General features: G+C 47.6%; 13 protein-coding genes across 13 annotated transcripts; 5 read left to right on the top strand and 8 right to left on the bottom strand.

The window, feature by feature from the left end:
* Positions 1–33: 33 nt before the first annotated feature.
* On the bottom strand, positions 34–966 carry AGABI2DRAFT_142453 (hypothetical protein; the record flags this gene model as incomplete). Its single annotated transcript, XM_006460063.1, has 3 exons — positions 34–421; positions 568–756; positions 809–966. The coding sequence occupies 3 exons, from the start codon at positions 964–966 to the stop codon at positions 34–36; spliced, it is 735 nt and encodes a 244-aa protein (XP_006460126.1).
* A 349-nt stretch (positions 967–1,315) lies between these two features.
* Positions 1,316–2,877, bottom strand: AGABI2DRAFT_191893 (hypothetical protein). Its single transcript, XM_006460062.1, has 5 exons — positions 2,619–2,877; positions 2,547–2,565; positions 2,419–2,493; positions 1,803–2,369; positions 1,316–1,747 (listed from the first exon to the last, which is right to left on the bottom strand). The coding sequence occupies exons 1-5, from the start codon at positions 2,856–2,858 to the stop codon at positions 1,551–1,553; spliced, it is 1,098 nt and encodes a 365-aa protein (XP_006460125.1). The 5' UTR covers positions 2,859–2,877; the 3' UTR covers positions 1,316–1,550.
* Positions 2,878–2,940: 63 nt separating this feature from the next.
* On the bottom strand, positions 2,941–3,924 carry AGABI2DRAFT_135379 (hypothetical protein). Its single transcript, XM_006460061.1, has 4 exons — positions 3,859–3,924; positions 3,449–3,703; positions 3,162–3,389; positions 2,941–3,100 (listed from the first exon to the last, which is right to left on the bottom strand). Exons 2-4 carry the CDS (start codon positions 3,688–3,690, stop codon positions 2,980–2,982), a joined length of 591 nt encoding a protein of 196 aa, XP_006460124.1. The 5' UTR covers positions 3,691–3,703; positions 3,859–3,924; the 3' UTR covers positions 2,941–2,979.
* Positions 3,925–4,733: 809 nt separating this feature from the next.
* Positions 4,734–6,017, bottom strand: AGABI2DRAFT_202852 (hypothetical protein; the record flags this gene model as incomplete). The annotated part of the gene is made up of 4 exons (XM_006460060.1): positions 4,734–5,207; positions 5,259–5,548; positions 5,600–5,761; positions 5,846–6,017. 4 exons carry the CDS (start codon positions 6,015–6,017, stop codon positions 4,734–4,736), a joined length of 1,098 nt encoding a protein of 365 aa, XP_006460123.1.
* An 87-nt stretch (positions 6,018–6,104) lies between these two features.
* Positions 6,105–7,886, top strand: AGABI2DRAFT_202848 (hypothetical protein). Its single transcript, XM_006460059.1, has 5 exons — positions 6,105–6,173; positions 6,239–6,278; positions 6,356–6,455; positions 6,528–6,556; positions 6,679–7,886. Exons 1-5 carry the CDS (start codon positions 6,114–6,116, stop codon positions 7,848–7,850), a joined length of 1,401 nt encoding a protein of 466 aa, XP_006460122.1. The 5' UTR covers positions 6,105–6,113; the 3' UTR covers positions 7,851–7,886.
* An 18-nt stretch (positions 7,887–7,904) lies between these two features.
* Positions 7,905–8,560, bottom strand: AGABI2DRAFT_68160 (DAP13 NADH ubiquinone oxidoreductase; the record flags this gene model as incomplete). Its single annotated transcript, XM_006460058.1, has 5 exons — positions 7,905–8,009; positions 8,070–8,186; positions 8,246–8,274; positions 8,335–8,384; positions 8,445–8,560. 5 exons carry the CDS (start codon positions 8,558–8,560, stop codon positions 7,905–7,907), a joined length of 417 nt encoding a protein of 138 aa, XP_006460121.1.
* A 177-nt stretch (positions 8,561–8,737) lies between these two features.
* On the bottom strand, positions 8,738–10,688 carry AGABI2DRAFT_191888 (hypothetical protein). The gene is made up of 2 exons (XM_006460057.1): positions 10,572–10,688; positions 8,738–10,521 (listed from the first exon to the last, which is right to left on the bottom strand). Exons 1-2 carry the CDS (start codon positions 10,598–10,600, stop codon positions 8,847–8,849), a joined length of 1,704 nt encoding a protein of 567 aa, XP_006460120.1. The 5' UTR covers positions 10,601–10,688; the 3' UTR covers positions 8,738–8,846.
* A 521-nt stretch (positions 10,689–11,209) lies between these two features.
* On the top strand, positions 11,210–13,863 carry AGABI2DRAFT_117079 (hypothetical protein; the record flags this gene model as incomplete). The annotated part of the gene is made up of 11 exons (XM_006460056.1): positions 11,210–11,231; positions 11,283–11,515; positions 11,591–11,977; positions 12,029–12,149; positions 12,200–12,307; positions 12,362–12,376; positions 12,429–12,881; positions 12,922–13,272; positions 13,321–13,421; positions 13,496–13,614; positions 13,662–13,863. 11 exons carry the CDS (start codon positions 11,210–11,212, stop codon positions 13,861–13,863), a joined length of 2,112 nt encoding a protein of 703 aa, XP_006460119.1.
* A 131-nt stretch (positions 13,864–13,994) lies between these two features.
* AGABI2DRAFT_150083 (hypothetical protein) lies at positions 13,995–14,841 on the bottom strand (the record flags this gene model as incomplete). Its single annotated transcript, XM_006460055.1, has 6 exons — positions 13,995–14,111; positions 14,166–14,282; positions 14,339–14,419; positions 14,480–14,624; positions 14,656–14,777; positions 14,836–14,841. 6 exons carry the CDS (start codon positions 14,839–14,841, stop codon positions 13,995–13,997), a joined length of 588 nt encoding a protein of 195 aa, XP_006460118.1.
* Positions 14,842–17,802: 2,961 nt separating this feature from the next.
* AGABI2DRAFT_219810 (hypothetical protein) lies at positions 17,803–20,197 on the top strand. The gene is made up of 23 exons (XM_006460054.1): positions 17,803–17,945; positions 17,997–18,035; positions 18,083–18,093; positions 18,145–18,188; positions 18,243–18,266; positions 18,318–18,372; positions 18,424–18,481; positions 18,544–18,553; positions 18,605–18,622; positions 18,670–18,695; positions 18,755–18,780; positions 18,849–18,883; positions 18,935–18,959; positions 19,018–19,029; positions 19,082–19,097; positions 19,148–19,187; positions 19,248–19,348; positions 19,399–19,423; positions 19,471–19,533; positions 19,583–19,640; positions 19,690–19,829; positions 19,884–19,972; positions 20,030–20,197. Exons 1-23 carry the CDS (start codon positions 17,908–17,910, stop codon positions 20,076–20,078), a joined length of 1,002 nt encoding a protein of 333 aa, XP_006460117.1. The 5' UTR covers positions 17,803–17,907; the 3' UTR covers positions 20,079–20,197.
* A 38-nt stretch (positions 20,198–20,235) lies between these two features.
* AGABI2DRAFT_191883 (hypothetical protein) lies at positions 20,236–22,572 on the top strand. The gene is made up of 8 exons (XM_006460053.1): positions 20,236–20,463; positions 20,719–20,819; positions 20,873–20,891; positions 20,943–21,112; positions 21,162–21,185; positions 21,242–21,709; positions 21,765–21,851; positions 21,906–22,572. The coding sequence occupies exons 1-8, from the start codon at positions 20,251–20,253 to the stop codon at positions 22,102–22,104; spliced, it is 1,281 nt and encodes a 426-aa protein (XP_006460116.1). The 5' UTR covers positions 20,236–20,250; the 3' UTR covers positions 22,105–22,572.
* A 1,188-nt stretch (positions 22,573–23,760) lies between these two features.
* On the top strand, positions 23,761–25,804 carry AGABI2DRAFT_150080 (hypothetical protein; the record flags this gene model as incomplete). Its single annotated transcript, XM_006460052.1, has 10 exons — positions 23,761–23,911; positions 23,982–24,306; positions 24,361–24,509; positions 24,563–24,678; positions 24,732–24,854; positions 24,905–25,094; positions 25,147–25,228; positions 25,281–25,396; positions 25,535–25,664; positions 25,723–25,804. 10 exons carry the CDS (start codon positions 23,761–23,763, stop codon positions 25,802–25,804), a joined length of 1,464 nt encoding a protein of 487 aa, XP_006460115.1.
* A 147-nt stretch (positions 25,805–25,951) lies between these two features.
* On the bottom strand, positions 25,952–26,768 carry AGABI2DRAFT_150079 (hypothetical protein; the record flags this gene model as incomplete). The annotated part of the gene is made up of 5 exons (XM_006460051.1): positions 25,952–26,211; positions 26,263–26,381; positions 26,433–26,557; positions 26,611–26,674; positions 26,734–26,768. 5 exons carry the CDS (start codon positions 26,766–26,768, stop codon positions 25,952–25,954), a joined length of 603 nt encoding a protein of 200 aa, XP_006460114.1.
* Positions 26,769–26,833: the final 65 nt, after the last annotated feature.

Genomic DNA, 26,833 nt, shown 5'->3' with positions numbered 1-26,833 from the left:
ACTACACCAACTGACTATTGATACTGCTTCCATTTAGACTTCAGCCTCTTTCTGCTCCCTCCAATGGCGATATTCATCCCATGTCACGGAACACTTCTTACTCTGGTATCTTCGAAGCTTGATGCTCCTGCGGAGGTCTTCCGTGATAACACCGTTCCAGCCAGCTTTCTCGATGGCACTGTCTATAGCGTCTAGTTTATCCCATCCCTGCTCTGGGATAACTTCGGGAAGATAGGTTGCAGAGAACGATCTGAATGAGGATAGTCGAGGCAGATTCGGGCTGGAAGAATATGGAGTGGGTGCGCCCGAGGATGACTGAGTGATTAGGGAAGGATGGGGGAAGGTGATCTGGATTCCGTGCACCCCAATTGTCCAGTCAAGGTAGGACTGTGCATCCTCAAAATTGGTAAGCAGGGACACTCTGGATTGAGTGAAAACACATATCAAAGATGTGCGTGGAGCGGGGGTAAAACAAAAAGCAAGAACCAATGTCAATATTTGATAGCCAAGGAAATCGGTGCAGAGGAAGATGGAGAACATGCACTGAAACTGAATCATAGGACGTACCCGCATTCGAGTGTCTCAAGTTCATTCTTGCTTATCTTTCTGAAGCGAGAGTCGCGGAAGGCGCTGATAAGTGCATACTCGGCGAGACCATCTACGATGGGCATGGGATCGAAATTCCCGATGCAGCCTCGCAGACGAGGTTGACGGCCCGGGCGAGATGAGAGAGTATTCCAGGTCACGAACAATGGGCTATGGCATCGTCTCAATATATACGGCCTGGATGATAGGGAGCGGAACCTACTATTTCTCGTCTGGAAATGCAGGTTGTATAGGATCTGCATTCGTGAGGGCACAGTAGAGTGCATCAAAAGCATGGAAGCAGTGCTCCGGAATACAGACGTCATCTGCTATATCCGAGTCGAACTTGGCCGCTGGTGGATTGGGAGGGACGAGCGCCATGGTCGGAAAGGGCGAGGCTGCGGCCGCGAGGGATAAGAAGAGGGAACGGAGGTGCGAGAATAGAGGCAGCCTGGATAAGGGGGGGTGGCAGCAGGAGGCACAAGGCTAGTATGTATATATATATATACAAAAATGGATTGGTGTTCATAATTAAATGCACGCGAAGATCGGACAACTGAGCTATTAAATCGGATGATACAATTGCATGATTCCAGGATAAGATTCCACTGTACGACATGGGACAGACATGGGACATATGTACTTAAGGCAGGTATAGTGCAGATACTAAAGTAGACAAAACGAAAGCGAACCTAAGGTAACAAAAGAAGGCGAAACGAAATTTCATCTCCGCATTCCAAAGTCCGAGGCTTGGCATGTAAGAGAATATACGATCATGTGTGTAATGGGAAGATAGAGATAGCGATAAACTCGGGTTAAGTGGAAGGAAGGGGTGATGGATCGTGAAGCAGAGTAGATTTGCAGATTAAAAAAATGGAGAAAAAGGGCTGAGTGATGACGAGAAAAGTTAAGGATATGGGATAAATGGGAAGGGTATGTGGTGAGGGAGTAAGGTAACACAGTTGCTAGCAGCAACTCCAACTGCCAGAGCGTTGCTGGGCTTTCTGGCGAGCCTCTTCTTCATCCGCCTGGGCCGACCAGGCGGGGGTACAAACGTTTGATAAGAATACACTATCACGTTTCCTTGCTTCGTTTTCTTGCTCGATCGCATCCTTTCTGAGAATGATGGCGGATATGAGGTGGTCAAAGAGACCTTGGATGCCTAAAGACAATCGTCAGCCTGGGCGTCGATCAGCTGGTTCCTGAAGCAAACGTACCAACGTCATCCTTGGCAGATACTTCGAACAGTTCCATTCCCTTACTAAGTCCCCATTCTCCTTCGTCGCTTTCCGGGTCTACGGCATATTCGTCTTCTTCTTCAATGCTGTTACTGCTGTTATCGCCATGGGCGTCCCAGCCTCCTCCAAAGCCAAAATGTGATCCAAATCTAGAAGATTGAGGTGTACGAGAGCCGGAGCTTGCATTGGATCGCGTAAGCGAGTTTGCGGTACGTGGGCGGGTTTGCATAGTAGTCTTGCTTCGCTGTAGTGCTGATGCCCGACTAGAGGGCAGGTCAAGATAAGCAGGTGTTTCAGGGGATACAGGGGAACATGATGGAGCAGAGTGGGATCGAAGGCCGGGGAAGGATGTGAAGCGGGGACGGATGTAAGAGAGCGTAGATGGAGGAGGGGGCGGAGGGACGGGAGGTGGTGGTTTGGGTGGAGGGAACCAGTTGTGGAGGGACAAACGAGCGAGGTCGGAGGTGACCTGGCGGCGATGGTGGAGGTCAGCTTTGGCACCAACGATGTAGATAATGAGCTCTGGAGAGCAATTCTTCCTTAGTTCTGCAGGGGGAATGAGCGTTTGACAGGTGGAATGGTGTAGTGCACACACCTTGCAGCCAGCCGCGGACGTCTTCAAACGTGGAGGAATTCGTAATGTCATAGAGAAGGAGAGCGGCGTTTGCGCCTGGAAGGGCGGGTGAGTGGAAAGGAGAGGGAAGACAAATGGCTAACTGATACCTCGATAATACATGGGTGCCTAGACAACACTGGTGAGAAGTAAAAAAGGGGGCGCAGGGGAGAGGAAATTACCATGCTGCGAAAACGCTCCTGACCAGCAGTGTCCCAGAGCTGGAGGCGGACTTTGAGGCCGTTAACGAGGACTTTCTTGGTGACGAAGAAGGCGCCGCTGGTGGAGGTTGTGTTTTTTGGGTCGAATCTGTTCTGGGTGTATCTGTGGAGGAGGGAGGTTTTGCCGACGCCCGAGTTGCCCATGACGACGATTTTGGAGTCGATGCCATGGTCGTAGCGGGGGTGGACGTAGGGGTCCATGGCGGGGGGCGAACAGGCGCTGCCATATCCGCTCTTGCCTTTCAAGTCCATCATCTCACGAGCTGGCTCGCCCGGTTCGCTTCTCCAGGTCAGAAATGCCATGTTCGCTACAGCTATCTATCTACTCCTGCGACACTACCGGAAATTCAAACACAACCTCCTTCCCTGTCAGACGGCGGTACACCGACGAAAACGAGTCAAGCTTGTACTCGAGTGATGTTTGGTCTTTTGAGTCAAGGAACCTGTCAGATGCCAATAAATCCGTCAGCGTCTCTTTTTCCCTGTATCAGATTGGGCACATACACTTTCAGCAATTTCGAACCGTCCACTCCTACACGCGTCCTCTTGCCAACGATCTCGGTAGGGTGGACGAGATCCTCAAGGATCTTTTCGTGCACGTTCGTGAGCGTACGGCTACGAGGCCTCTTCTGCTTAACCCGCGAATTACGCGTGGGTTTGCGCAACATTCGGCGCTGGGCGATAAAAACGACGTGGCGATCGGAAAACTTCTTTTCCAATTCTCGTGTCAGCCTGCTCCACTGGTCAATCATCATCCTATAATAGACACAATCAAGCAGCCGTAAACCCACCTAGCCTGGATTTTGTGGAAAGCGTTCAATTGTGGGACGGGAACAAAAACAACAATAGCTTTTTTGCCACCCCGGACATCAACTTCACGGGCAGCAGAAATTTGAAGGGCACGGAGCTCATTCTTGAGTTCAGGGACATTGTTTTCGAGGTCAATGAGAGCCTGAGCGACGGCGATTTCAATCTCATCGGGGGGAGAGGTGGGCGCATTGGCCGTGCGGAGGATTTTGTTGTTCACCGACATCTTGATGAGGGACCTGGCATACGCAGAGAAGGCACTATCAGCTTGAGATCCCACATCCACACTCGAAACGCGCCATCCATCTCAACCCTTCCAATCCTCGTCTTTCCAGCATGATTGAACCATCCTCACTGGATCGCGCAACATAGACGGGCATAAATCGGGACTTACCAGGCCTTTTGACGACGACAACGACGTTGATGAGAGGTTTCTTGATGACCAGGCAGACGGGCTGGCTTACCACAACAAGGCCAAACTTAGATACAGAGTTGACTTCCTTTTTTGGAATCATATGAAGCCGGCGCTAAGGTCAAAAGTCTTGGCGCGTTGCTGATGTCAGTGAGGGATACGGATACGGATACGGTCACATGTTTCATGTGACCGCATGACATATTTGGCAATTGGAAACAATCCAAAGAAACCCCGAGAAAGTAATGAATTGCCATTCATGAACCTGGCGAGAATTCATAAATTTGCATCATGAATGGTTCATGTAGCAAGTGTCCCCAATGAGTGTTTTATTGAGCCCATGAAGCTACTAATGTCGTGAATATTATCAGTAACATATATTGATTACTTAATCACATATTGATGCCTTATTAAATAAATCAAAGACTCGGAGGGACCAAAGCTACTGAGGCGCGAAGCGCGAAGAAAATCTGAGTATACAAGCGACCTAGAGGCTTGTGGCATTTCAATTTACAAACTGACTGAGCAAATTTTCCATCGAGACTCTTCGAGAGAGATATCTACCAACTACATTTGTGTTTGTATCTATTTACACAATTGCTGACACATTTCAGATGAACTCAAGATGAGCTCTTCGTGAATCAATGAGAATTGTCGCGGAAAGTTCATGAACAGCAACAGAACACTCACAGAAAGGGTGAAGTGAGGCCTTGGATTAGTTTTTGGCAACGATGTGCTCGAGTTCGCTCATTCTCATACCCAATCCATTATTTTTTTATTAATTTAATTAATTATATAATCCCACCTCACCGACACCCGTATCAGGCCAAAGTCTTCGGCTAAAGACGAAATCACTCCTAAATTCTATTATCTTTGTTCGCTTTGAATTCCTCCACCCAGTTCTTCTCCACCGCCGTACCCTTGGGTAGCACCACAAATGTCAGACACCCATCCTTCAACTCCAATCCATCTTTCGGTTCACCGACTTTGACCTCAACTGCTTTACAGATGTCCAGAAGGGTCATGTTTTTCCCTACTTTAAATAAACGTTTCCGGCGTGTCATGGCATATACAGAGAGCTTTCCATCAACGTATTCTCTATTCTGATCCCATTCTGGCGGTGGTGCTTGTGGTGGGAACATCACTTCTAGATGCGCAGCGAACGGCGTGGTCTCGACGAATTCAGTGACGATATCTGACGTCGCGTATTGTGGGTAAAGGAAGAAGACCGGTATAACCAGTGTCGACTTGGAAGAGTCTTCTGGGTCCCAGTGAGGCTGATACGGATTTGAAGAACCATCAGGTTTCGGCATATCTATGATATTGCGAGCCTATCGCATATGTAAATCAGTGGTCAATCATCTCCAATCAAAAGAACAAACTTGGTATGCGGCTGCCAACGTCTTTCTGTCCTCCTCTTCCCGCCTGATTTGTTCTTGCCTGGATCGTTCACGCGTCTCTTTGACTTGTTTAGCCTTCAAGGCTTTGTCGTGAACATTTTTTATCCCGGAATTGTCGGGATCAAAGGCAAGGCATCGAGTACAGCAATCAATGGCCTCGTCTACGCGATCCAAGGCCAGCAAAGCGAGGGCTGAACGATAAAATGCTTTTGCGCATTTATCATCTATAGAAATGGCTTTTGAGCAATCTCTAAGAACAGAACCGTAGTTTTCTTTTCGTTATATCAGTAACAGATTGGTGTCACGAAAATAACTGGACTCACTGAGTTCCAAGTTGCATGCGGCTAGATTGCATAGTAGAGCTACTAATAACGTCTTGTCATCTGGTTTTGCTTCTATTCCTTGTTTGTAAAATCCCATGGCTTCCCTGAAGCGTTTTCCTTTGAAATAATCATTGGCTTGCTCTTTGAAATTTTGAGCGATTTCTATATTTCAGGCGCCAACCCAAGAAGTCGAGTTAATGGAACATGGAAGTATGAAATATGGAAAGCCCGTACAACTCTACCCACCATCCGGTGTTCCTTCATGGACAAGACTTTGCAAAGCTGACAACGCTACGTTGTCAGTGTCATCCTCTGGAAGACTCTTCATAAACAGTGGAGTATCGTCAAATCTAGCCAAAGCTTCATCCACATTGGCCACTGCTGAGGGTTGTGGGCCTAAGCTGTTTTTTTGTGACATGGTGCGTGGTTGTTGACAAATGACGTTATATGGGCTGATTAGATCAGTGATTGAGTCCATCAACGCTTACGATTCCTAGGTACTTGGTTCCCCTAGATGAGGAACCTTAGGGGCCTCACCCGAGCTTTGAACGAAAGCGGCAAATATGTATTCAAGGTACGAACCAGCCCTCATTCAAGCACATGCACACAAGCTTAGCTGTCATTGCTGTTCAATAACAGCCTCCACAGCACGCCATCGACTATTTAGTTATTGGCGGGGGTGAGCCAAAACAACTGGCTCACATCTAACAGCATCTGACATTTAGACTCCGTTATATGGGCTTTTGCTGAATGAAGGCGTTGTTGGTTTGGCTATTGCTCAGCGTCTTTCCCAGCGTCTTCCCACAAAAACGACATTCTTGGTTGAAAGGCACGCCCAAGCAGGAGAGGAGTTAAGGTATGTGAGCCGAACCAGTTCTTTTTCACAACCCACAAAACAACATGATTGACATTTACATGTCTTTTTCAGTTCACGCAATTCCGAAGTGATTCATTCTGGTACGTCACATTGTCAATTCACCTCCATTTGTCCTCCTCGGAAGAACCTGTCTTTCTATTGAAATCTACAAGTCAACTGACATCATTTGACACTCATAACTAACTGTGTGATTCCGTTTCAGGTCTTTATTATCCTCCTGAATCACTCAAAACAAGGCTATGTCTGCGAGGTCGCGATATGATGTATCGCCGTTGTCAAACATACAACATCCCTTACAAACAGGTCGGGAAACTGGTGGTAGCGAAAGAGTCCCAAATGGATTATATCCGAAATCTACATTCCAAATCACTCAAGCTCCGTTGGCCGTCTCATAGCCTTCGGGAGCCGAGTCTTGAAGCAGACAGCAGAGGGCAGCTCGCTCTCCCCACGGAACTTCTCGACAAGCGTCGAGCTCATGACATGGAACCAGATCTTTCGGAGAATGTCGTGGGTGCATTGTGGTGTCCCTTGACTGGTATCGTGGATTCTCATTCTTTCATGGAAAGTCTTGAGAAGGACATCATCGATTCTGAAAATGCGGAGCTAGTCTACTCGACGCGCGTTGTTCGTGTAGACCCGTATACACGGTCTACTTCCACTCAAATACCTGACCTCAATGGTGTGGAGGATGGTTGGATTGTTCAGGTGGCTACAGGGGATAAAGACCAAAGCGATGCTCTTCTTGCTCGGACGCTTATCAATGCTTCTGGTCTTTCATCCACACTCATCCTCAATGCACTACTACCGGAAGCTGCTCGAATACCCATGTACTTCGCTCGAGGTTCATATGCGGCGTATAATGGACCCGGTATTGCCAATAATTCGCACCTCATATACCCATGCCCGCATACAGGTCCCGACAAGCATGCATTTCAGCATCTTGGCACTCATCTCACTCTTGACCTCCACGGCCAAGTTCGTTTTGGACCAGATATTGAGTGGATTAAACCCCCATCATCTCAAGATGCCTCCTCATATGCTCAGCCGGAGGATGAAGCTGATTTCTGGAATAAGCTTCTCACTCCCGATGAATCTCGGTTGACAGAAATGTACGAGGCTATAACAGATTACCTGCCAGGTATATCTCTCGCAGGCCTTCGTCCCGACTACTGTGGTATGAGACCAAAACTGGTCCCTCCTTGGGGCGGTTTCCAAGACTTTCTTTTCAGAACCGATTTTCCTACCAATGGAAAAAGCAGCAGGAACCCTATGTTGAGTTTGTTGGGCATAGAGAGTCCAGGCTTGACGTCTAGTCTTGCAATCGCGGAGCATGTAGTGGACGATGTTCTTTGTAGTCGATATGGTCACCATTGAGATTGCGCAGGATTATAAATATATATTTCGAGAGGCAAGGTCTATTGGTTGCAACTAAGCACGAGCCTTGACTTGAGGCTCCCAGGCGGAAATCTTCGGTTTGACGGTGTTGTAAGGTTTGTAGGCACCACGCGTGCCAGTCAAATTCTCAATATGCGGCTAGGTAGAACGAAAGTAAGCACCCTCATTTAGAGAACCAAAAGTTAGTAGGTAACATACTGCCTTCCAAGGAGGCGTCACTTTGGCGAAGATAGGGTCCTGCGGAGGAGCATCTTTACGGATGTGTTGCAGCCAAGAATGCCATTCGGGAGGAACTTGAGATGCATTGTACTCGTGCTGAGTAGAGTATCTGGATGAGAAACGTGACTCCGACGATAAAAGATGTTAATTCATACTTGAGAAAAGTCGACCCAGCGTTGCCGACCTAGAGGGACGGAGATACTCAGAATCAGAGATTCTGCGGCAAGAAATCTAGTGAACGTACCTGGGATCTCCTCCTCTGCATTCATGTTCTCATAGTAACGGTTGTTAAATCTAAAGAGAATACATCGTTCAGCCCTGCTCCCATTTCTCTTGAAGAGTTTAAACACATACTGGTCGCTTCCAACAAAACGACCTGATTTTGCATCACCAATATACTGCATCTGTCTCCACCATTCTCGAAAACCTACACGTCGCAAGTTGCGGATCGTCCGAGCAAGCGAAACCATAATGACAGTAGTAGAGAAACCGAGTTGTTTGACCGGATTTGTTCGGGACGGGTGGACTTGCCTTTTCCGGAATCACTCCTCCTTACCGAAAAGAAAGATATTATGTACAAAATTTTACTAACTACCAAGACAGTACAAGATATAAGAGATTTAAAAGGACAGACAATAATTGTTACACCTAGACTAATGAATGCAGATATTCCAACAGGCAAACAAACATAAAAGGCTCAAAGGTATAAGTTGACAAGAACAAGACAAGAAGTAAGAGAAATCGAGATGTGTCAAATCAGTCTGCATATAGAACATGTTTGCCCGTACCTTCCATCCATACCCGGAGATCAACATCATTGTCGAGTCCAACAAAAGTGTTGGTCAGACTATCACGATATCTGAGAATGGAGACCTCGCCGCCGAGGCGACCTTGGACCTTTTCCATCAACTCCAAATGAGTTACTTTGGGATGAACACGAATTGCAATAAGGTCATCTGCTACGCGGTCGAAAATTTTAATCTTTACAAATGCGGTTTGTGGGTTGGCCGCGGATATTGATGGGTTGTTAAAGTTAGACGTAGCATTAGACTGTGATCGGGAGCGGGATGATTTTTGTGATGAGTGGTGAGATGCTACGGACTGTGGTGTCGAAGAGCCGGGTGGGTAGCTATTTTCATATCGCAACGAAGTATGTGAATGATTGCCATTGCGAGCTGCTTGGGATGAGTGAGTTCGTTCCGGGTGCGGCGAGTATGATCGAGAGTGGAATGAAGCGGACGAGTTTGATCGTTCATGACCGGGACTGTCGGCAAACATTTGAGTACCAGCCTCAAGAGGTGGCCGCTGATCCTTCCAAGCATAGGAGACACGTTCTCCGTATGAGGGTGCTTTGATGGAAGGGTTGTACCGTTCTTCTCCATAGTCTGAGCCATCACTCCTCTCATCGTCTGTTCGTAGTCCCCCCATTTTCTGCGCAAGCTCCCGGTCATAAACATCATTTACGACTGTGTTGTCGTCTTGTGTAACGCTGGATCCCGTATCAAAGGCCTGTCCAACAGACTGTTCTACGTCGCCAGGTTTGAGGGATAAAAACTCCCGGACTATTCGATGTTCGAGGACATAGTGAGCTCCATTGTTCGAGAGTTGGCACAAATCATGAACATAGGCATCCAACTCTAATCTTCTCGTTGCGGTTAGTATGTCATCTACTGTTTCAGCCGGACCAGGCATGAAGGGAAGTATCCGCGGATGAGGAGGGTGCCGTCCGCCTTCACGGGGGAAAGTTTCGAGAAGAGCGACCTGGAAGTCGTAGAAGTCATTGTAAACTCGGAACAAGATGAGTTGCTTAGCTGGGGGAGGTGAAGAAGATTCGGATTCCGGGTAGGGTTGATAGAGGGCATCGATTCGGAACCAGTATTCATCCATTTCGTAATGGAAAGAGACGACATCAGCGGAAAGAAGGATACCTTCAGGGAGAAGTTCTGGGGTTGGGGGGCGAGGAGGAACGGCGTTGTGGTATGTATGGGAGCTTGTGGTAGGGGATGTCGCTTGGGGGCTGTAAGGGCTATCAGAGAGTGAAGATTTGCTGGGGGTATCGATAACGCCAAGAGGGATGCTGTTCTGCTTGTAAGTGAGCATGGCTTTTTTCCAGTCCTCTACTTTGGGCAACTCTCCCCTGTCCATCAAACCTTCGACATCTATGATGGGCTTGCCTGTGGCGGGGTCGTGTATTTCAACAAAGGAGACGGGGATGAGACCGGGTCGACCAAGACGGCCTATGGGCTTTGCGACGAACCACTCGCGATTGGATTGAGCGACGACTGTGATAGCATCACCGCGCTTTGCTTCCAATTCATCTTGGCGCTCTGCCTGGAAGTCATGTTGTACGATGGCATAAAAGACTTGTGACTTTGCTGATGGAGGAGGAGGGGGATGGAGAGGAGGAGCTCCGAGTTGGGAAGCGCGGATCCTGATAGAGATAAGTCAGAGATATTTTCCGAGGATGAGCGAGTGCCGCACGAAGTATTTTTGCCGAACTCTTCGAACATGTTGCGGGGGACGAGGCCTCTTGCGCCACTGACCGGGTTGTGTGCTTCGTACCACTGGTCTTGGTCACGGGCATCGCTGATGACGTAGAAAAAGTCCCCCTTGGAGAAGGAGAGTTCCTGGGGAGCCTGGGAGCGGTGTGTGCTGAGAGCACGGATGACCTTCTGGGGCGGGGAGATGGCGGAGGGGGGTTTGGAGACGGGGGGCAGGGGAGTCGAGATATGGAGTTTGGCGGGGTCTTTGGACCCGTTGAGGGATTTCCGGAGAGACTTCATGGTGGGGGTGGCTTGAGAAGCGACGAGCTGCAATCTGCATGTATCAGTCACGTGTGAAACCGACAACAATCACCAGGTTTCCCGTTTCTATGCCACCCGATAAAAAAGCAATCTCGCTGCTGTCGGCCCGTTGCAGCGACGCCGCGCCCCTATCTGTCGCGCCCGACTTCCAGATGGGCGGGCAGGCGGGCGTCTGACGTCAGGAAATTCCGTAACAGGACCCTGGACGGCGGGAACATGTGGCTTATCTAATACTCATCACACTGGTGCAGACTACCACTTACTGACCACTCTCGCCACCCTCCCGCCCCCCTCCACTCACGACCCTGCCCCGCCATGGCTGCCAGAAAACTGCAGAGTACGCCACACACCGCCCTACATCCCGTTTACGCGTCTCACTATGCTCTAGCCGAAATCGACCGAACCCTGAAGAAGGTATCCGAAGGCGTCGAGCTCTTCGAGAGTATATACGAGAAGATGCAGGCATCGACTAACCAGACCCAGAAAGAGAAGCTCGAACTCGACCTCAAGACTCAGATTAAGAAGCTTCAGCGGCTACGAGACCAAATTAAGACTTGGGTAGCCAGCAACGACATCAAGGACAAGTCCCAGCTACTCGATAACCGAAGACTCATCGAGACGGTGAGTAGCCCTCGCTTACACCGCGAATGAACGCTCACATCCTCGCTTTTGCTAACTGTTACATGCCTTTCTTAGCAAATGGAGAAATTCAAGGCCTGCGAAAAGGAGATGAAAACAAAGGCCTTTTCCAAAGAGGGCCTCATACAGGCAACCAAACTCGACCCTAAAGAACAAGAGAAAGAAGAGGCCACTCAATGGTTGCAATCTCAGGTCGAAGAACTCCAGATGCAGATCGAATCCGCCGAAGCAGAAGTCGAGTCTCTACAGGGCACTGGCAAAAAGCGCAACAAGCAAGGCTCAAATGCCGGACGCCTTGAAGCCCTTGAAACTCTGAATGAACGTCGCAAATGGCACATCAGCCGACTCGAACTTGTCCTCCGCCTTCTCAACAATGGCTCTTTAACCACTGACAGGGTCTTGGGTCTCAAAGAAGATGTCCAGTATTTTGTAGAAAGCAATACTGTATGTATCTTCCCTTCCTTTTCCTGCTAATCCCAATCCATCTTTTTTCAGGAAGAAGACTTTGAAGAAGACGAAGGCATATATGACGAGCTTAATCTCGAAGAGGAAGAAGAGAAATTCGGGCTTGTCGCGGATGAGGACGAAAGCAGTAGTTCTGACAGCGGGAGCGAAGGTCAGCACCTATCTACTCTTACATCCGGCGCTCACCCCGACGCGTTGTAGACAAAACAACCCGGCCCGCCAAGAAGCACGAAGAAGAGTCTGTATCCAGTGGCAAACGAGACGACAGTCCTATTCTCAAAAAAGCGGCCGTCACGCTACAGCTACGAAGTGCGTATACAGCCTTTCCTTATACTTTTGATTCTTATATCTTTCATCGACCAGAGCATTCTCTGGATAGTAAGCTCTAGTTCCTGAGGCTCACGAGAAATTTTCAATAATACCTCCATAGCGAAACCTGCAGCGAATCTCAATTTCTCCCAATCCATGTCTAGTGTCGTAAAAGCTCCAGTTCCAAAACCGCCACAACTACCTCCAATTAAGTACGCGACCGTTGCACAAGCTATGACACAAAGCTCCCAACAGTCGCATGTGCCGACGGCGTCATCGTCAACCACCCACCTACCGGCAACATCGCAAACCCAAACTTCACCCTCGGCTGCAGTCACCTCACCATTAGTGCCACCTCCTTCATCTATGCAGGATCATTCCTCTATCTCCGCTTCCTCGCCAAGCCTAACGCATCCATCGGTGATAAGTCCAATCTTGTCTTCTGCCGCCTCAGTATCTCACCAACCCGACGGCTCAACGTATTCCGCGCAAGATTCACCAGTTCCATCAGATGCTGTTCCTGCGAAGACTCAATCACCCCCATCACCCCAGAAAGTCGCAGCTGTGCCCAAGTGTAAGTCGAGACAGTTTTCAATTCATGTTAAGTTCGCTAGACCGTATAGATGTAGCCTCGAGTACAGACCAGCCGCAACAGCAAGTCAGCAATGACTCCCAACCTGCTCTATCTCAGACTGCCCCGGGTCTCTCGCCACTTCCCCAACAAGTACAACAGATTCCTTCCACTACAAGAGCGAAATCACCTCCTCAGAGTGTCACCCCAGGCCAACCCATTTTCCCTCCTGGAGTGAAAGTTGCACAGGGCGAACAGCAGCAGCAACCCGCCATTGGGTATCAACGACCTCTGTCGTCTGCACCACAACAGCAGACCCGCTCTTCGGCTTCTTCGGCATTCCCTGGGTCATTGCAAGATCTTGTAGTATCATTTGAGAATGTCAAGCAGAAAGGTAGGTAACAACCGGCTAAAAAATCGGCTCGGCATTAATTTTCCGCAGCCTCAGTCCGCATGAACAATCTCGATCAAGTACACAAGATGCTCGAGGGTGGTTATACTAGTATGCCCCAGCCACAAGATACGGAAAAGCAAGTTTATTTTGTTTGTCACCAACTTCATGATGCTAATCTAGTGTTACTAGGCCGAAATATTATGTGCCACGAAATCCTTTCCAGACAGCGCCATATTATCCTCAAACTCCCCATCCTTTATTGAACACTGCAGCTATCTTTTCCCAACTAGATGTGGAGACACTGTTCTACGTCTTCTATTACCTTCCGGGAACATACCAACAGTGCGTGCTTGTCTTTTCAATTCTAACTTTTCCTCATGCGATTCCAGACATCTAGCAGCAAAAGAGTTGAAGCGTCAGTCATGGCGATTCCACGTCAAGTATCTGACATGGTTCCAGCGGCATTCTGAACCACAGGCTATTACCGACGAGTATGAACAAGGGGTATATGTCTACTTTGACTGGGAAGGATCATGGTGTCAACGGAAGAAGAGCGATTTCCGCTTTGAATACCGCTATCTGGAAGACTAATTATCTCCCTGCATTTGCCTAATTGTTATTGCTTTCCTCAACTCGCAATTTGTAGCCTAATAGTCAGGCTAACTGTATTCGGTGTACATTCATTAAGATAGCATTATATAAAAGAGTTAACCAACACGGAACTACTCTAGTTTAACGACGGCACCAAGGTCCTCGAAGACCTTCTGCATCTTTTCTGCATCTTCCTTCGAAAGGTTCTCCTTCACCACTTTTGGTAGCGACTCCACGAACTTCTTCGCCTATCAATGAAAAGTGAGTTGTTGCTACACATCAACAATATTACAGATACGCACCTCAATAAGGGTTAAGTTGGGCACTAGACTCTTTATCTCCTTGATGATTTTAGGTTTCGCAGTAGCAGCAAAGGACTCCAGTTTAACATTGAAGATGGTCTTCTCTTGCTCCTTCGCCTACAGTGACACGTTAAGAAATATTTGGTATGCGGTATTTCAGGAAAAGGTCATACAACAGGTTCTTCTGCAGCTGGGGCAGCTGCCGCCGGCGCAGCAGCAGCAGGGAGAGCAATTTCCTGAATGTTTAATCGCGACTACAGGAATTTGTTCAGCATGAATTGATGTAGAAACCAATGAAAAACGAAAAAGCAGACCTTGAGCAGTGTCACCAAGTCCGCTGCCTGTAGTAAAGTCAAACCCGAAATGTCGTCTACAATTCTATTGATGACCGCGTCCTTGGAAGTAGCTGGAGGAACTGCGGAAGGTGACGGTGCCTCTGTGGCAGCAGTGGCCATGCATCTTGAATGCACCGGTAGTCTTGACAAGCTACATGAATTTTCGACAAAGGTCAGTTCTATTCCAGTTCTGATTTACGCGTGAACGCGAGAGGATGACGGCGCACCGAGGAGAACGAGAACGAGAGAATGTACGAAGAACACCTGTACAACGACTCTGTAAAGCAGACGGTAAAAAATCATGAAACAAGTTATTGTCACAAGGATACACTCACTGCCATGTTGTCTGTAAAAGCACGCGAAACTTCCCAATAAGAATTTTGAGGTTTTATTTGTTCAAGTTGTGCAAAACCATTTGGGCGTACACGGCTCTTCCCGGCATATCGTAAAGTCGTCTATTAATACAACTATGTACATCACAAACTACATGGCGCAAACCCGCATGAAGACATTGATAATGGAAGGTCGTTCTCCGCAATTTCATATCCGGTTCCGTTATGGAGCTGGAAACTCGCTTTTGAGATCGATACTGTAGGCTCGTCTGACTGGAGAAGAGGTATGCATTTTCCGAAAGAAGAGCACCCCCAAAATATCTTTCTGAGTGCCAAAGATGATAAGAACCACTGTAGCACCTTGTGGGATACAGGTTAACAAAAGTACCAAATGAAGCGAGCGAGAAGGGTCACCTGAAGCGATCATCAGGTCCGGAACGGGACTCTCGGGCGATGTGGTCGAGAGAAGACTAAGACTGCAGAAGTTGCACTTAGTGAGAAGCGGAAATACCATAGAAGATGGAAGTGAGATGTACCTCATGGCTATAATGACGTAGAAACCAAAGATGATAATCCGGATTGGAAGACTGATGTCAAGTTTCTTGACTTCAGGTATATTGTCCCTCCGGATTTTATATTGTTTGATGAGCATGACGGCCGTCCAAACTGCAGATAGTGTGTCCTAAGCCAGAAGACTTAGAAGGACGTCGCCCATGAAAAAACTTACCCTCCAAAACGAAGGTTACGAAAAGTATGGTAGCAGAGACGATGGTAAGAGCGTTCGTACTACAATAGGCAATTCATTAGACTTTACCGTATCAAGAAGCAAGAATCTTCACTTACAGAGGAAGGAAATCTAAAGAACAATAGAAAAACCGTCGATTGCGGGACACTCGTTCGGGGTTATTCGCACCAATCTACAACAGAATCGCTCAACGCAGATCAAACAGCAAAGACATCTTGGACTTACAATGGCTGTAGCTATAACAAAGATCATATACACGACATACGGAGAGAGTGACATCTGATATCATGTTCGTCAAATACAGTCAAACCTAGAGGGAATGTTATACTCACGGCTAATACTTGCAGGTAATGTTCGCGGTCAAGGTACTCTGTGCCATTGTAATGAGCCCTGATAACCAAGAACAGCTGAGGATTTTGAGGTCATTTTTAGTTGTTAATGCAATATAATGTTGAACCCACATATAATACCAGCATCAAGACTGCTGTTGATGAACTTCTGCCGTGTAAGTGGTTCGTACTTATGGTGTATGTCAGTGACTCACAGCCCCGGCATACCGTAGAGCAGTGAAGCCTGCCACAGACAAAGCATCCTCGAGGGTTCTGGTCCTTCAATACTTCCGTCGTAGAAACTGATTGGGTTCAATGAAATGGCTGCACAATATGAACGAACGACCCACAGTAGACTGGCAGAACTAGAGAAAGGGTAAAGCTTGGTTTATCAACGAGGTGTCAGGACACTCACATTCCAATGATAATAAAAACCACACAAAGATTGATGAACGTTATATGTCTGTATATCTTCTTCGAGAAGAATACGATTGCGAGGAGTACAGGTAGTCCAAAATGGGCAGGCCAAGCGTTCAAAACCAGGAACGCAATCAGTTGCCCATGAGTGCCCCGCACAATGTTCACTGGAGATAGGGTTTCGAGACCTTCGCCTTCGAAGTATTAAATCTTGGAGATAAAAGAGTGGAAGTATGAGAAGACATAAGTACCTGGTGCAACCAAGTCCGTTGGCATCCTTTACTATCGCCGACAATTACCTGCGACGAGGAAATGCAAATGAAGACCTGATATCAGTGTTGGAGCCAGCTCCAGCGTGAAGGACAGCAAAAGCTGTCGGTATAAAGGGAAGGATCGTATTGTCTCCCTAGCAATGTCCCGTGTTTTGATCATAGATGATTTGACAGATCGTCAACAGAAGAACAAAGATGATGAAAGCGAAAGATGCGGCTGTCCCGAATCAATAGTATCAGTCAAGTATGTGATGACACTTTCAACACAGACATAAGCATCTGTTGATGCTATCTTTCTTAGTCACTGACTCAATCGAGGTACTTACACCGACAACGCCAAACCCTGGCAGACACTGTGCCATTCAATTGAAGGTTTTCCATCCATTAGTGAGTAAGGAAGAATGCCTGCTCTCCGGTCAAACAAGTCTGTGCGCTACGCGCAATGGGTTGCCACGACCTTGAAGCACTCGGCGTAATAATTTCCGGGATACGCAAGTTTCTAGCGCTCAGAATGTCCTGATGGTCTCTCTCTACGATGTTATCTATTCCTGCTATTCGCTGACGGATAAGCGGGTACCTTGTCGATCCGCCCATAGGGTGAAATTCTTTTGCCGGGAGCCATAATATGGTACGTATTCCATCTTTTGAGTGTTTAGACAGTGCTTACAATCCCCTAAGACATTCAAGAATCCCAGAACTCTGCCAGTAGACATTGAAGTCGCGTCAGATGCCATGAGGTGCCAATTCATTGTTTTTGAAAGCCACATGCTTTACGTATCAGCCTCGTCTCCCCGGTCTTTCTTTCGAGATCTCACTATGTAAAAGAAGCTGCAATCCTTGGAAGACGTCTAAGTAACCCGTAGATCCGGTTACTGGATGGTCATTTCATCCGTGGCGCTTGACGAATGTAGCACTCTCCTTTCTTTCCTCAGTCCTTCGAATCCTTCCAGAAAGGCAACATGCTTTTTTACCTCAGGAATGATGACGTGTCTCCGGGGTCTTACCTCTTCCGGAGAGTGAACAGGTCACTTCCCTCAACCTAAAAATTTGCCTGACACTATACAGCCGGCACGTATTGGTCGTTTAGCGCGTGGTTCCACTTCCTCTCCGTCGAGAAGTGAAGAATCGCCTGTACGTCGGTTAGAAGAAATTTCACAAGGCTCTGGTTCGCGCCACTTGGGATTTCGCAATGGAACCAGTGTAGTGATTCTCTTGGCTTCTCGAGGACCATCCTTCCTGCTTAAAGTCTTTGGGCCGAGGCGAGACCAGCTAGTCGGTCATTGCCTTTCCTCACCTTCTGGTCGCTTTCAGGATGCCCGCGGGTGCACATTTGATCAAGGTAGACAATACGTATGTTTTCTTGACCATTTCGATATACGGGAGAACGTTTATGTTGAATAGTTTAGGGGCAGCCTTTATTGGCGTAATTTGTGCTGCAGCGTAAGTAAAAGACTTTGTACTGAGCGAAGACTAACATGCCCGTCTAGACTGTATGGTGGTACGCATATCAATCTGGAGTTTGAAACAACCTGAAAAAGCCAAACCGAAGTATCTTGCATTCAAACACTCTATTATTTTACTCGGTACCCCAAGGTAAGTGGCCCATCAATATTCCATCTGTGAGCCAACGATAAATTTCTATCTCAGGACGTTTGGTACATCAAGTCCCTCGTAAGTGTTCATTTTGTCAGTCTTGAAAACAGCTGGCCTAATGGCCTGAAGGTCGGACTTGTTTGGGTTTTCGACACGATTCACCAGTGTCTAATCTGTCACACTGGTTCGCTTTTCGATACAAGCAGAGAGTACACAACGTCTGACCGGAGTCCAGTATACTTCTACCTTGTTACAAATTTCAGCAATTCTACGTCCCTCGCTGATATGATTTGGTTCGTCTGGCCCCTTTCTTCCTAGTTCGTACCAAAATCATATTGATAGACTCTCGTTTCAGGAGCATCCTTGTGAGAGTGTATGGTTTTGGCTATCTGCGCTAGTTCTAACCCTTCTTATAGCTCGAGGTCCTCTTCAACGTGAGCCATTCACGAGCACCTTGTTACATTTCTGAATTTTTGGTTAGGGTCTTATCGGTTTTTTGGTTCAAGCGTCAGTGTCATGGTCCTGATATGCGTTGTGGTGGTGGCTGATTGCAGCGTTGTATCTAGGTTCCTTACTTTACGGGTCTGGAGGTGTATGTTATTTCCATTTCCATTCCTTTTCTATAGCTCGCCGTATGCTGACCCTCATGAACGAGAATAGTAAGCGGTAACAACTTGTACATAACGAGCACCATTGTAAGTTCCTAGAATGGTTATGTAAAAGGAGGAAGACTAATATCCGATTAGGCATGTTTAGTCGTCGCAGAATTTGGTCAGTCTTTTTTTTCATTAATTTATCAATTATTTTTCAATGAACTTGCTCTTTTCAGGTTGCTCTATCGGTGAATAGCTGTGTGGTTTTCTGCTCCGGATGAGGCTAATGTGCAATTACAGCTTTTACAGTACAGGCGTGAGTTATACCCTCTCTTACCTGCCACGGCACTCAAAACTGTGGCGCAGTTTGCAATTACGCACTTGGGAAGAATTGAAGGCATTGAAGGTATGGTTACTCCCACTTAAAACCGGTTAACCCATGTGATGTGGATCTCGAACTATTAAGGGGCTTTCAATAACGGTGAATATTCTTGCCGTGGTGCCAGATGTCTTCATTGCGGCTTCTCTATTTTTCTTCCTCCAACGCTCTCGGACGGGCTTCAAGAAGTAGGTATCCTCTGTAGAAATCACCGACCTTCTGGCTAATTGCGTTGTAGGTCTGATACCATGATAACTCGGCTCGTATGTTATCATATGGTTTAGTCCGCGACATACTCACTACGAAATAGATTGTATTTACTGTCAGTACTGGCGTGTTTACTAGCATATGCGCCATTGCCTCTCTTGTGTCGGTGAGTGGGGTATTGTATCATAATAGACAACTCATGACCCGCACCCTAGATTCTTATATGGGAAAACACCCTAATTTATGTTGCGTTTTACTTCAGCTTGGGAAGATGTGCGTTATGTTATTCACTATATCTTTTCAGCTGTTCACTGGGATGCAGTGTACAGCAATTCTGTCCTGGCCACACTAAATGCACGCATTGCTATTCGGGGCCTGGGGGAAGACAGCGACGAGCTCTCATTTTCCCTCCAAACAGCTACCAAGTCTTGTCAACCCGCGTTCAACACCACTTCGTTTCTGGTGAGAAGTTACCTCATTCATTCATATTTCCAGCGGAACTTACATCTGAAGCAGCGACCAGCGAATATCTCAATCAAAATAAATACAACGCAAGAGTTGACCAGGGACCATCAACATAGTATGCGGGACCTCGAGGTGAGCAGGTGAATGAGCTGTTATCTACGCATCGGCAGCCAATGACGAGTATGATCATATTTCAGTTCGTCGGTGCCTCAAATACCTTCTAGGACCACACGATCTTTGCCTTGACGGAGGGGAAGAATCAGCAGGCTATCAGTAATCTATCTATACCCATTGAATCTATGATCATGAGGAATGTAATTTAATACGATAATGCACGGACCGTCGGAGTTTGAAATACACATGAGCGAGAATTTGAACACTGGGAGGTCACGTCATGGCCGCTGCAGAGGACGCCAGGATGCAGACTGCAAGCTGGTCCACTTCTGAAGAACAGTCTCTAGCTGCTGGGCCCCCTCCATCCTCCCATCCACCGCCCCTGCTCACCGACGAACACAGTCCTGTCCAGGAACCTGAAAACACAGACTACAATCGTGCTTCCAGTGCTGGAAATATCAGTTTGTCTGGCAGTAAAAATGATACTATTCGGGACGCTCCCCACAAGCAAGTCAAGGTGCTTAGCTTTTCTCTATCTCCCCCTGTTCTTCCACGCCGTCCTCTTCTATGCACCTCATTCTTTCTTCGTTCGGCCGTGTCTTTATCTCTATGTCTCCTCGACAGTGCTGTGCTCGATTCTGTCGTCTGCCTGATCCTGGGGGGCGTTGTATCTTAGTTTCAGCTTGGGGCGGCTCCCAGTACGATACTGTCTTCCACGTTTAATAATCTCCACTGTGACTGGAACTTGGTGTTTATGCTTCTGTGCTCGCAGCCGAACAAGGTCTACATTGGTGGCCTGCCTGAACATACTCGGGAAGCAGATTTGCACAATTGCTTCGGCAAAATCGGTGGCATCGCTAACATCGAACTGAAGTATGTCCTCGCTTATTTTTGGGTTGCGTATCAGTCATTCATATCACTCAAAGGGTTGGCTATGGTTTCGTGGTATGTACCGTTCTTACTTGTGTTTCTATGATTGATTCATTGTACCTGTAGGAATTTGACACTCGCGAAGCCGCTGAGGAAAGCGTTGCCAAATATAATGAGGGCCATTTCATGGGCAATAAAATCAAGGTCGAGATCTCACACGGAGGTGGCCGTACGGCCAAATTTGCAGGTGATCCCGGCGCATGTTTTAGATGTGGCCAGATGGGACATTGGGCGAGGTGAGCAGCAACCTTATCCGACTACATCTTTCCTCACGAGGCATATCAGGGAGTGTCCCAGTAACAACGGATTGTAAGTGCTTGGAACCTGATGTTTTGACCCAGAAGTGACCATGAGAACGATTTCAGACCATACCAGAGGCGTCCACCACAACATGATCCTCCTTTGATTGACCGGATTCAAAAAGATTACTCCTCAAGGGCACCTCCACCTCGAGACGACTACCATCAACCTCGCTATCCTCTTCCTCCGCCTCCCAGAGATCTTCGTTATGATTACATGCCGTCTCTCAGAAGACCCCCGTCCCCCAGAGACTATAGGGACCCTCGTCGTGAATACGATGATTACAGACGCAGACCGCCTTCCCAAGAAAGAGAGAGATATCCTCCGCCCGAATACCGGGGTCGTTATGCTCCTCCTCCAGACCCTATATACCGTGGTTATGGTGGGCCACCGCCCCCACCTCCTCCCGTTCCTTATGATAGGTATGACAGACGGGGTGGGGAGCGTTATGGAAATTATCCGCCCCCTCCCCCTCCACCTAGGGCTAGGACTCCACCTCGCGGGCGAGATGACTTTGAAAGATTGCCTCCAAGGCAAGTTGCTGGCTGTGTGGTCTCTCGCGGAAGCTAAAAACTGGCCGCTGTATAGGGACTATGTTGATTACCGAGGCAGGCCACCATCTCCACATCGCTACAATGATTTCAATAGACCTGCGGAACCTCCAGCTAGATTCAGGTAATTCATGTCCTCTAATATGGAACTGCGGGTTTAATGTAGATCAACTTTAAGGCATCGTTCGGAAAGTCCTCCTCGACCTCCTAATCGCCCTTCATACGACTATCCTTCCAATGGGTATGCTAGTGGTCCAGGTTCTGGCGCCAACCTTGGTTCTCCAGCTCTGCCTCCTCGTGGAAATCCTCGTGATTATCTTCCTCCACGCAATGGTCGGGATCTTCCTGAGCCTGGTGGTAACTTTCGACGGCCATAAAGTTAAGACTCAGTTCTGTCTCGGTCGGCGGCACATGGCATCATCTTAGCCCCGCATCTAATCCTCTGCTCTGGTAACTTGTCGAATGCTATCTTGTGGTCGACCTGACTGCCGCATTCTGTTCCGACCATCTTTTGACTATGTTATTGGAAACGTACTCTTGATTTCTTACTTTCCATCTATGCTATTGACTAGATAAGGGGAATATATACTAGTTGTTACTACTGCGATTGGAAGCTATATCTAACGTTGTCATCTCCTATACATATGTTTGTTTCCTGACTCTTGGAGCAACTGTAAGAAGCATTCTCGAGCAGGGCTGTTATAATCCTTAAAGAGGACTGACAGCAAAGTAAATTCCCTTGCTTGCAACTCGCCAACAGTGACCGTTCCGAATGCACCGCTCAGCGTTGTATTTCCAAATCGATCCGAAGGATGCAAACCATTAATGAACAAGGTGGAGTTCAGATCTAGGCGAAATATATATCAGGTCGCTCAGAAGCATGATTGGTACTTTGGAATGAGAGGAATCAAGCGAGAAGCTCACCGTCCCATATGATATGCGGGTGGCGCACCGCCACCTATCGAGTTTCCAGTACAAATTTTTCTTCTGCCTTTCACAACTGGGAGGATCTCGACTACAAAGATTCTCCAATACGCCGTAGTGTACATGATATCAATAATCGACCCTGCATTTGTCTTTGATTCAGATTCCTTCCGCTAATGTGCATTTCACTTCTTGGAATCATTTAATGTTAAACCACCAGATTGAAAGGGTCCGACAGCGAGAATCCTTGGGGTTGCGTGGACAGGTCCCCCGAGATTCTTCGGGCGCTCACGCAGCGAAGTCGGTGTTTTCCGGCGCTATTGACATTGGTAATTCCATATTGTACGCGTCCGGTCCTTATCTTATATCCTGATCCTCTGCATGTCACCTTGAAACTTCCCGAAAGGAAAGGAAAGATGTCGTCCGACTTGCGACGCAGTCCTGGAGCATCGGTACCCATCGCTCTAAACAGGTATGAAACAAGCCCAAAGTATTAAGCCAGGACCAGGCTAGGATCTTGACCCTGGGATTCTCATCCAATGACACAACCACTTGCGCCTCGTGTCGAGGCTTCTCGTAGATCAAAAGTACGGTGGAATGACCTGGTATGACCTTACGTCTCGACACATCTCCTGCAGGGATCTTGTATCTGGCATGACTGTCAGTGGAGCTCTGTCTTGGACAGCCAGATTCGCCATACATCTCAGGTTGGACGTTTGGCAAGATGAACAAACATCGACCAAGGGAAACCCCTGGGGCCTGGATAAGTCGACAATTCATATTGTGTCTTTCATAGCTCGAACAGGCGACTGGTGCAGACCTGGATCTCCGCAGATTCTGTCCGATGGGTTTGATGACTGTCGTTGCCTCGTGGTCTAAATCTGACCGACATCGAGAAAACGCCCGCGGACTTCGACGGCAGTACAGTTGGGATCAAAGAGAAGCGCTATTTTCTGTAAAGTACCTTATTGGGCTTGATCCTGCTGCTCTTGCAGTAACCTTCTCTCGAGATTTAAAAGCGCCCACCAGAAAGTCAATCCGCCACTTTTGCAAACGCCCTCGCTCCTTTCGCTTCAGCTATGCCTGGCTATATATTACTTCTAGATATTATGCTCGTCCTGCTTGGTCTGCTCATATTTTATTCGTTATTTCTCAAGAGATCTTCTCTCTCTCTTCCTCCTGGACCACCTAGTTTACCGCTCATTGGAAACATACTCGACATGCCTATAGAAAAGGAATGGTTGACCTTTTCTCAATGGGGCGAAAAATATGGTAGGACCTAGCTGTTCATATGCAGAATTATATCAGGGCTGATGACCTCCCGGGATAGGCGATATCTGCTCCGTCACCGTACTCGGGCAACCTTTTGTCATACTCAACTCTGCGCAGGTAGCGACGGATATGCTAGACAAGAAAGGTGCCATATACTCGGACCGCCCAACCCTTCAAATGGCCGGTGAGCTTGTGGGCTGGAGGGACACGCTCGTGCTCCTCCCCTATGGCGACCGTTTCCGCCGTTACAGACGGTTCTTTCACAAGCTTATTGGTAGCGGCGCTGCGATGAAGCAGTTCCACCCGATTGAAGAAGTAGAAGCTCGAAGATTTATCCGTCAGGTACTCGAAGATCCCAACAAACTTTCTGCACACATCCGGAGGTATTGTTATTACTCCAAGTCAAGGTCTATTTATGCTCATTGGCATACTTTTAGGACGGTTGGCGCGACCATTCTGCGCATTACTTATGGATACGAAGCGCAGGAATTCAAGGACCCATTCGTGCAATTGGCGGACCAGGCAACAGAACAGTTTTCCCTCGCGACGGCTCCGGGAGGCTTTCTCGTAGATCTTATCCCGGCATGTGAGCTAATCCATTCTTCTAAACCTGAAGTCTCTGACCAGCTTCTATCGAAGTGCGCCACGTTCCTCTTTGGTTTCCAGGTGCAGGTTTTCGCCACAAAGCTCTTGCCTGGGGATCAACATTATGTGACATGGTTGGTCGGCCGTACGAGTTTGTCAAAGAACAAATGGTATGTTCATGTGTGAACCATGACCGTGTTATTCTTCATTCTCTGTATGATAGGCCGCTGGAAGAGCAACAGCATCGTTTACTTCTACTCTACTGGGAGAAAAACAGCTTAATCACCAGTATGAGTTGGATATTTGCTGGAGTGCTGCAAGCATGTATTCTGGGGCATCTGACACGGTAAGCAGCCGTTCCCTTATGTTAACGGCTAATTGCTGAGTGCGCCACAGACAGTTTCTGCAGTGTATTCCTTCTTTTTGGCTATGACACTCTATCCGCAAGTTGCAAAACGCGCGAAAATGGAATTGGACGAAGTAGTGGGCACCAATAGACTCCCCACTTTCGAAGACCGTGACTCTCTACCTTACATCAATGCACTAGTAAAAGAAGTTTTTAGGTGGTATACAGTCGTACCCCTGGGTATGCTGCCTGCGCTGTTAGTCATGTAATACGGTCATTCATTTTCTCATAGCTGTGCCTCACCGCTCGACCCAAGACGATGTCCATGAAGGTTTTTTTATTCCCAAGGGCACCCTGGTCATTCCCAATATCTGGTATGCACTAGCTATGCTCAAATATTTGCTTGCCAACTCGCATTCACTCCAGGAAATTTACACACGATCCGCGGACCTATAGCAAACCAGACGAATTTCGGCCGGAAAGATTTCTTGCCGCGGAGAATGGAGGAATTGTGGAGCGCGATCCCCGGGACCTTTGTTTTGGTTTTGGAAGAAGGTCAGCGAGGTTCCAACTTGTAAAATATCTCTGATTAACAATTAGCCTTTTTTCTTTTTTAGAGTCTGCCCTGGTGAGTGTACTCGTTGGCAACGGTCATGCTCTGCCTTCTGACCTGTATCTAGGCATTCATTTCGCAGATGCTTCGGTCTTCATACTGTGTGCGACGTCTCTGGCTGCCTTGGACATCGAGACACAAGTAGTTAACGGTGTCGCCATTGAACCCATCCTCGAATATTCAACAGGGACCATAAGGTAAGGCTCGCTCGACTCATACAGCTTTTGGGATTCTTCTCAATAATACCGAATGTAGTCGTCCGAAAACATTCCAATGCTCTATTAAGCCAAGAAATCCAGGAGTCACATCGTTGGTGGAAGATGAGCAAAACATATAGTATATTATTGTTATTATGCGATGCAGGCGGTAGCCAGACTTATCTATGTATCTTCCCATCTTGGCCTGCTTTTTCTTCTTCTTTATTGGTATAAGTGTTGTTTTAGTAAACCGAGAACATAATAAATTCCTACACTTTCCGGATCCCCTAGCCATCATCAACGTCCATGCTATTAGGGTCTGCTCCTTGTCCTGTCTTTTCCGTGTGTCCTGAGGTTGGAGCAGAAGACTCTCCTCCGTTCGAAATCTCGGCGGCTGATGATCGGATGCCAGATCCACCAGAAGCCTGAGCTTGCGTAACTGCTTCCTTGGGGGAGTGACAACGGGTCTTCTTTTCATCACCACCGTTGCCAGGCAAAACCAGTTCCGAAGGAGGATCCTGGTGTTTAGTTGGCTCAGGAGCATTTGCTGAAGAGTTTATCGATGAAATCGGTAGTCTAATGTATCATAAGAACACACCCTTGACCGTGATACCCTGATCTTTGAGAATCTTCTCCAAAGAAAGATTAATTCTCGCAGAGAGCGCTGAGTCACTGAGCATGGGAAGCTCAGATGTTGAGCCCTCTACGATTTGCGATCTTGTTAACTCAATTAGAGAAAAATCAGGATAAAATGAAGGTTTGACTGACTTGTCCAGTTCTTGCATTAGTTCACGGTGAATGAATTCTTGGGGCATGTAAAGCAAGTTATGGTCGTTCGTTAACCGCTGGCGAGCCACATTTTCGACGCGTGATTTGAATTCACTCAAACCACCCTTGGGCCGCTGTAAGGTGGATCTCTGTTTGCCAAGGTAGCTGTCGAACGCACACTTCCTTGAAACTGAGCGAAGAGTTCTCTACGTATGCGCTCAAATTCGCCCGATTTTTTGAACCTAGACAGGTTGAAACGCGTCAAGTTAGGGTATATTGTGATGCAAGTGCCACCATGTACTCTTCAACAAGCTTATTTGGGTTGATTGCAGACATATCGTTGGTGACTGGAAGAAGGCAAGGCAAGATGCCGAAAAACCGTGAGAATATGGAATACGAGG

The sequence above is a fragment of the Agaricus bisporus genome (genome assembly GCF_000300575.1).
Source record: "Agaricus bisporus var. bisporus H97 unplaced genomic scaffold AGABI2scaffold_4, whole genome shotgun sequence".
NCBI classification, from domain to species: Eukaryota; Fungi; Basidiomycota; class Agaricomycetes; order Agaricales; family Agaricaceae; genus Agaricus; species Agaricus bisporus.
Note: the sequence above shows the minus strand (reverse complement) of the source record. Positions and strands in the feature narration are given on the sequence as shown.

Bases quoted from the DNA above. Each gene is read 5' to 3' on its own strand.
- AGABI2DRAFT_191893 (XM_006460062.1), bottom strand. From the start codon at position 2,858: ATGGACCCCTACGTCCACCCCCGCTACGACCATGGCATCGACTCCAAA. The intron at 2,370-2,418 runs GTGTGTGCACTA...TTCCCCCTGCAG, and splicing joins CGTCCGCGGCTGGCTGCAAG to AACTAAGGAAGAATTGCTCT. The intron at 1,748-1,802 runs GTACGTTTGCTT...GATTGTCTTTAG, and splicing joins ATCTGCCAAGGATGACGTTG to GCATCCAAGGTCTCTTTGAC.
- AGABI2DRAFT_135379 (XM_006460061.1), bottom strand. From the start codon at position 3,690: ATGTCGGTGAACAACAAAATCCTCCGCACGGCCAATGCGCCCACCTCT. The intron at 3,390-3,448 runs GTGGGTTTACGG...CCAGTGGAGCAG, and splicing joins TTCCACAAAATCCAGGCTAG to GCTGACACGAGAATTGGAAA. The intron at 3,101-3,161 runs GTATGTGCCCAA...GGCATCTGACAG, and splicing joins GGTTCGAAATTGCTGAAAGT to GTTCCTTGACTCAAAAGACC.
- AGABI2DRAFT_202848 (XM_006460059.1), top strand. From the start codon at position 6,114: ATGAGGAACCTTAGGGGCCTCACCCGAGCTTTGAACGAAAGCGGCAAA. The intron at 6,174-6,238 runs GTACGAACCAGC...GTTCAATAACAG, and splicing joins GCGGCAAATATGTATTCAAG to CCTCCACAGCACGCCATCGA. The intron at 6,557-6,678 runs GTACGTCACATT...ATTCCGTTTCAG, and splicing joins TTCCGAAGTGATTCATTCTG to GTCTTTATTATCCTCCTGAA.
- AGABI2DRAFT_191888 (XM_006460057.1), bottom strand. From the start codon at position 10,600: ATGTTCGAAGAGTTCGGCAAAAATACTTC. The intron at 10,522-10,571 runs GTGCGGCACTCG...TATCTCTATCAG, and splicing joins GAGTTCGGCAAAAATACTTC to GATCCGCGCTTCCCAACTCG.
- AGABI2DRAFT_219810 (XM_006460054.1), top strand. From the start codon at position 17,908: ATGCCCGCGGGTGCACATTTGATCAAGGTAGACAATAC. The intron at 18,884-18,934 runs GTAAGTTCCTAG...ATATCCGATTAG, and splicing joins TGTACATAACGAGCACCATT to GCATGTTTAGTCGTCGCAGA. The intron at 19,534-19,582 runs GTGAGTGGGGTA...CCCGCACCCTAG, and splicing joins CCATTGCCTCTCTTGTGTCG to ATTCTTATATGGGAAAACAC.
- AGABI2DRAFT_191883 (XM_006460053.1), top strand. From the start codon at position 20,251: ATGCAGACTGCAAGCTGGTCCACTTCTGAAGAACAGTCTCTAGCTGCT. The intron at 21,710-21,764 runs GCAAGTTGCTGG...GCCGCTGTATAG, and splicing joins TTTGAAAGATTGCCTCCAAG to GGACTATGTTGATTACCGAG. The intron at 21,852-21,905 runs GTAATTCATGTC...ATCAACTTTAAG, and splicing joins GAACCTCCAGCTAGATTCAG to GCATCGTTCGGAAAGTCCTC.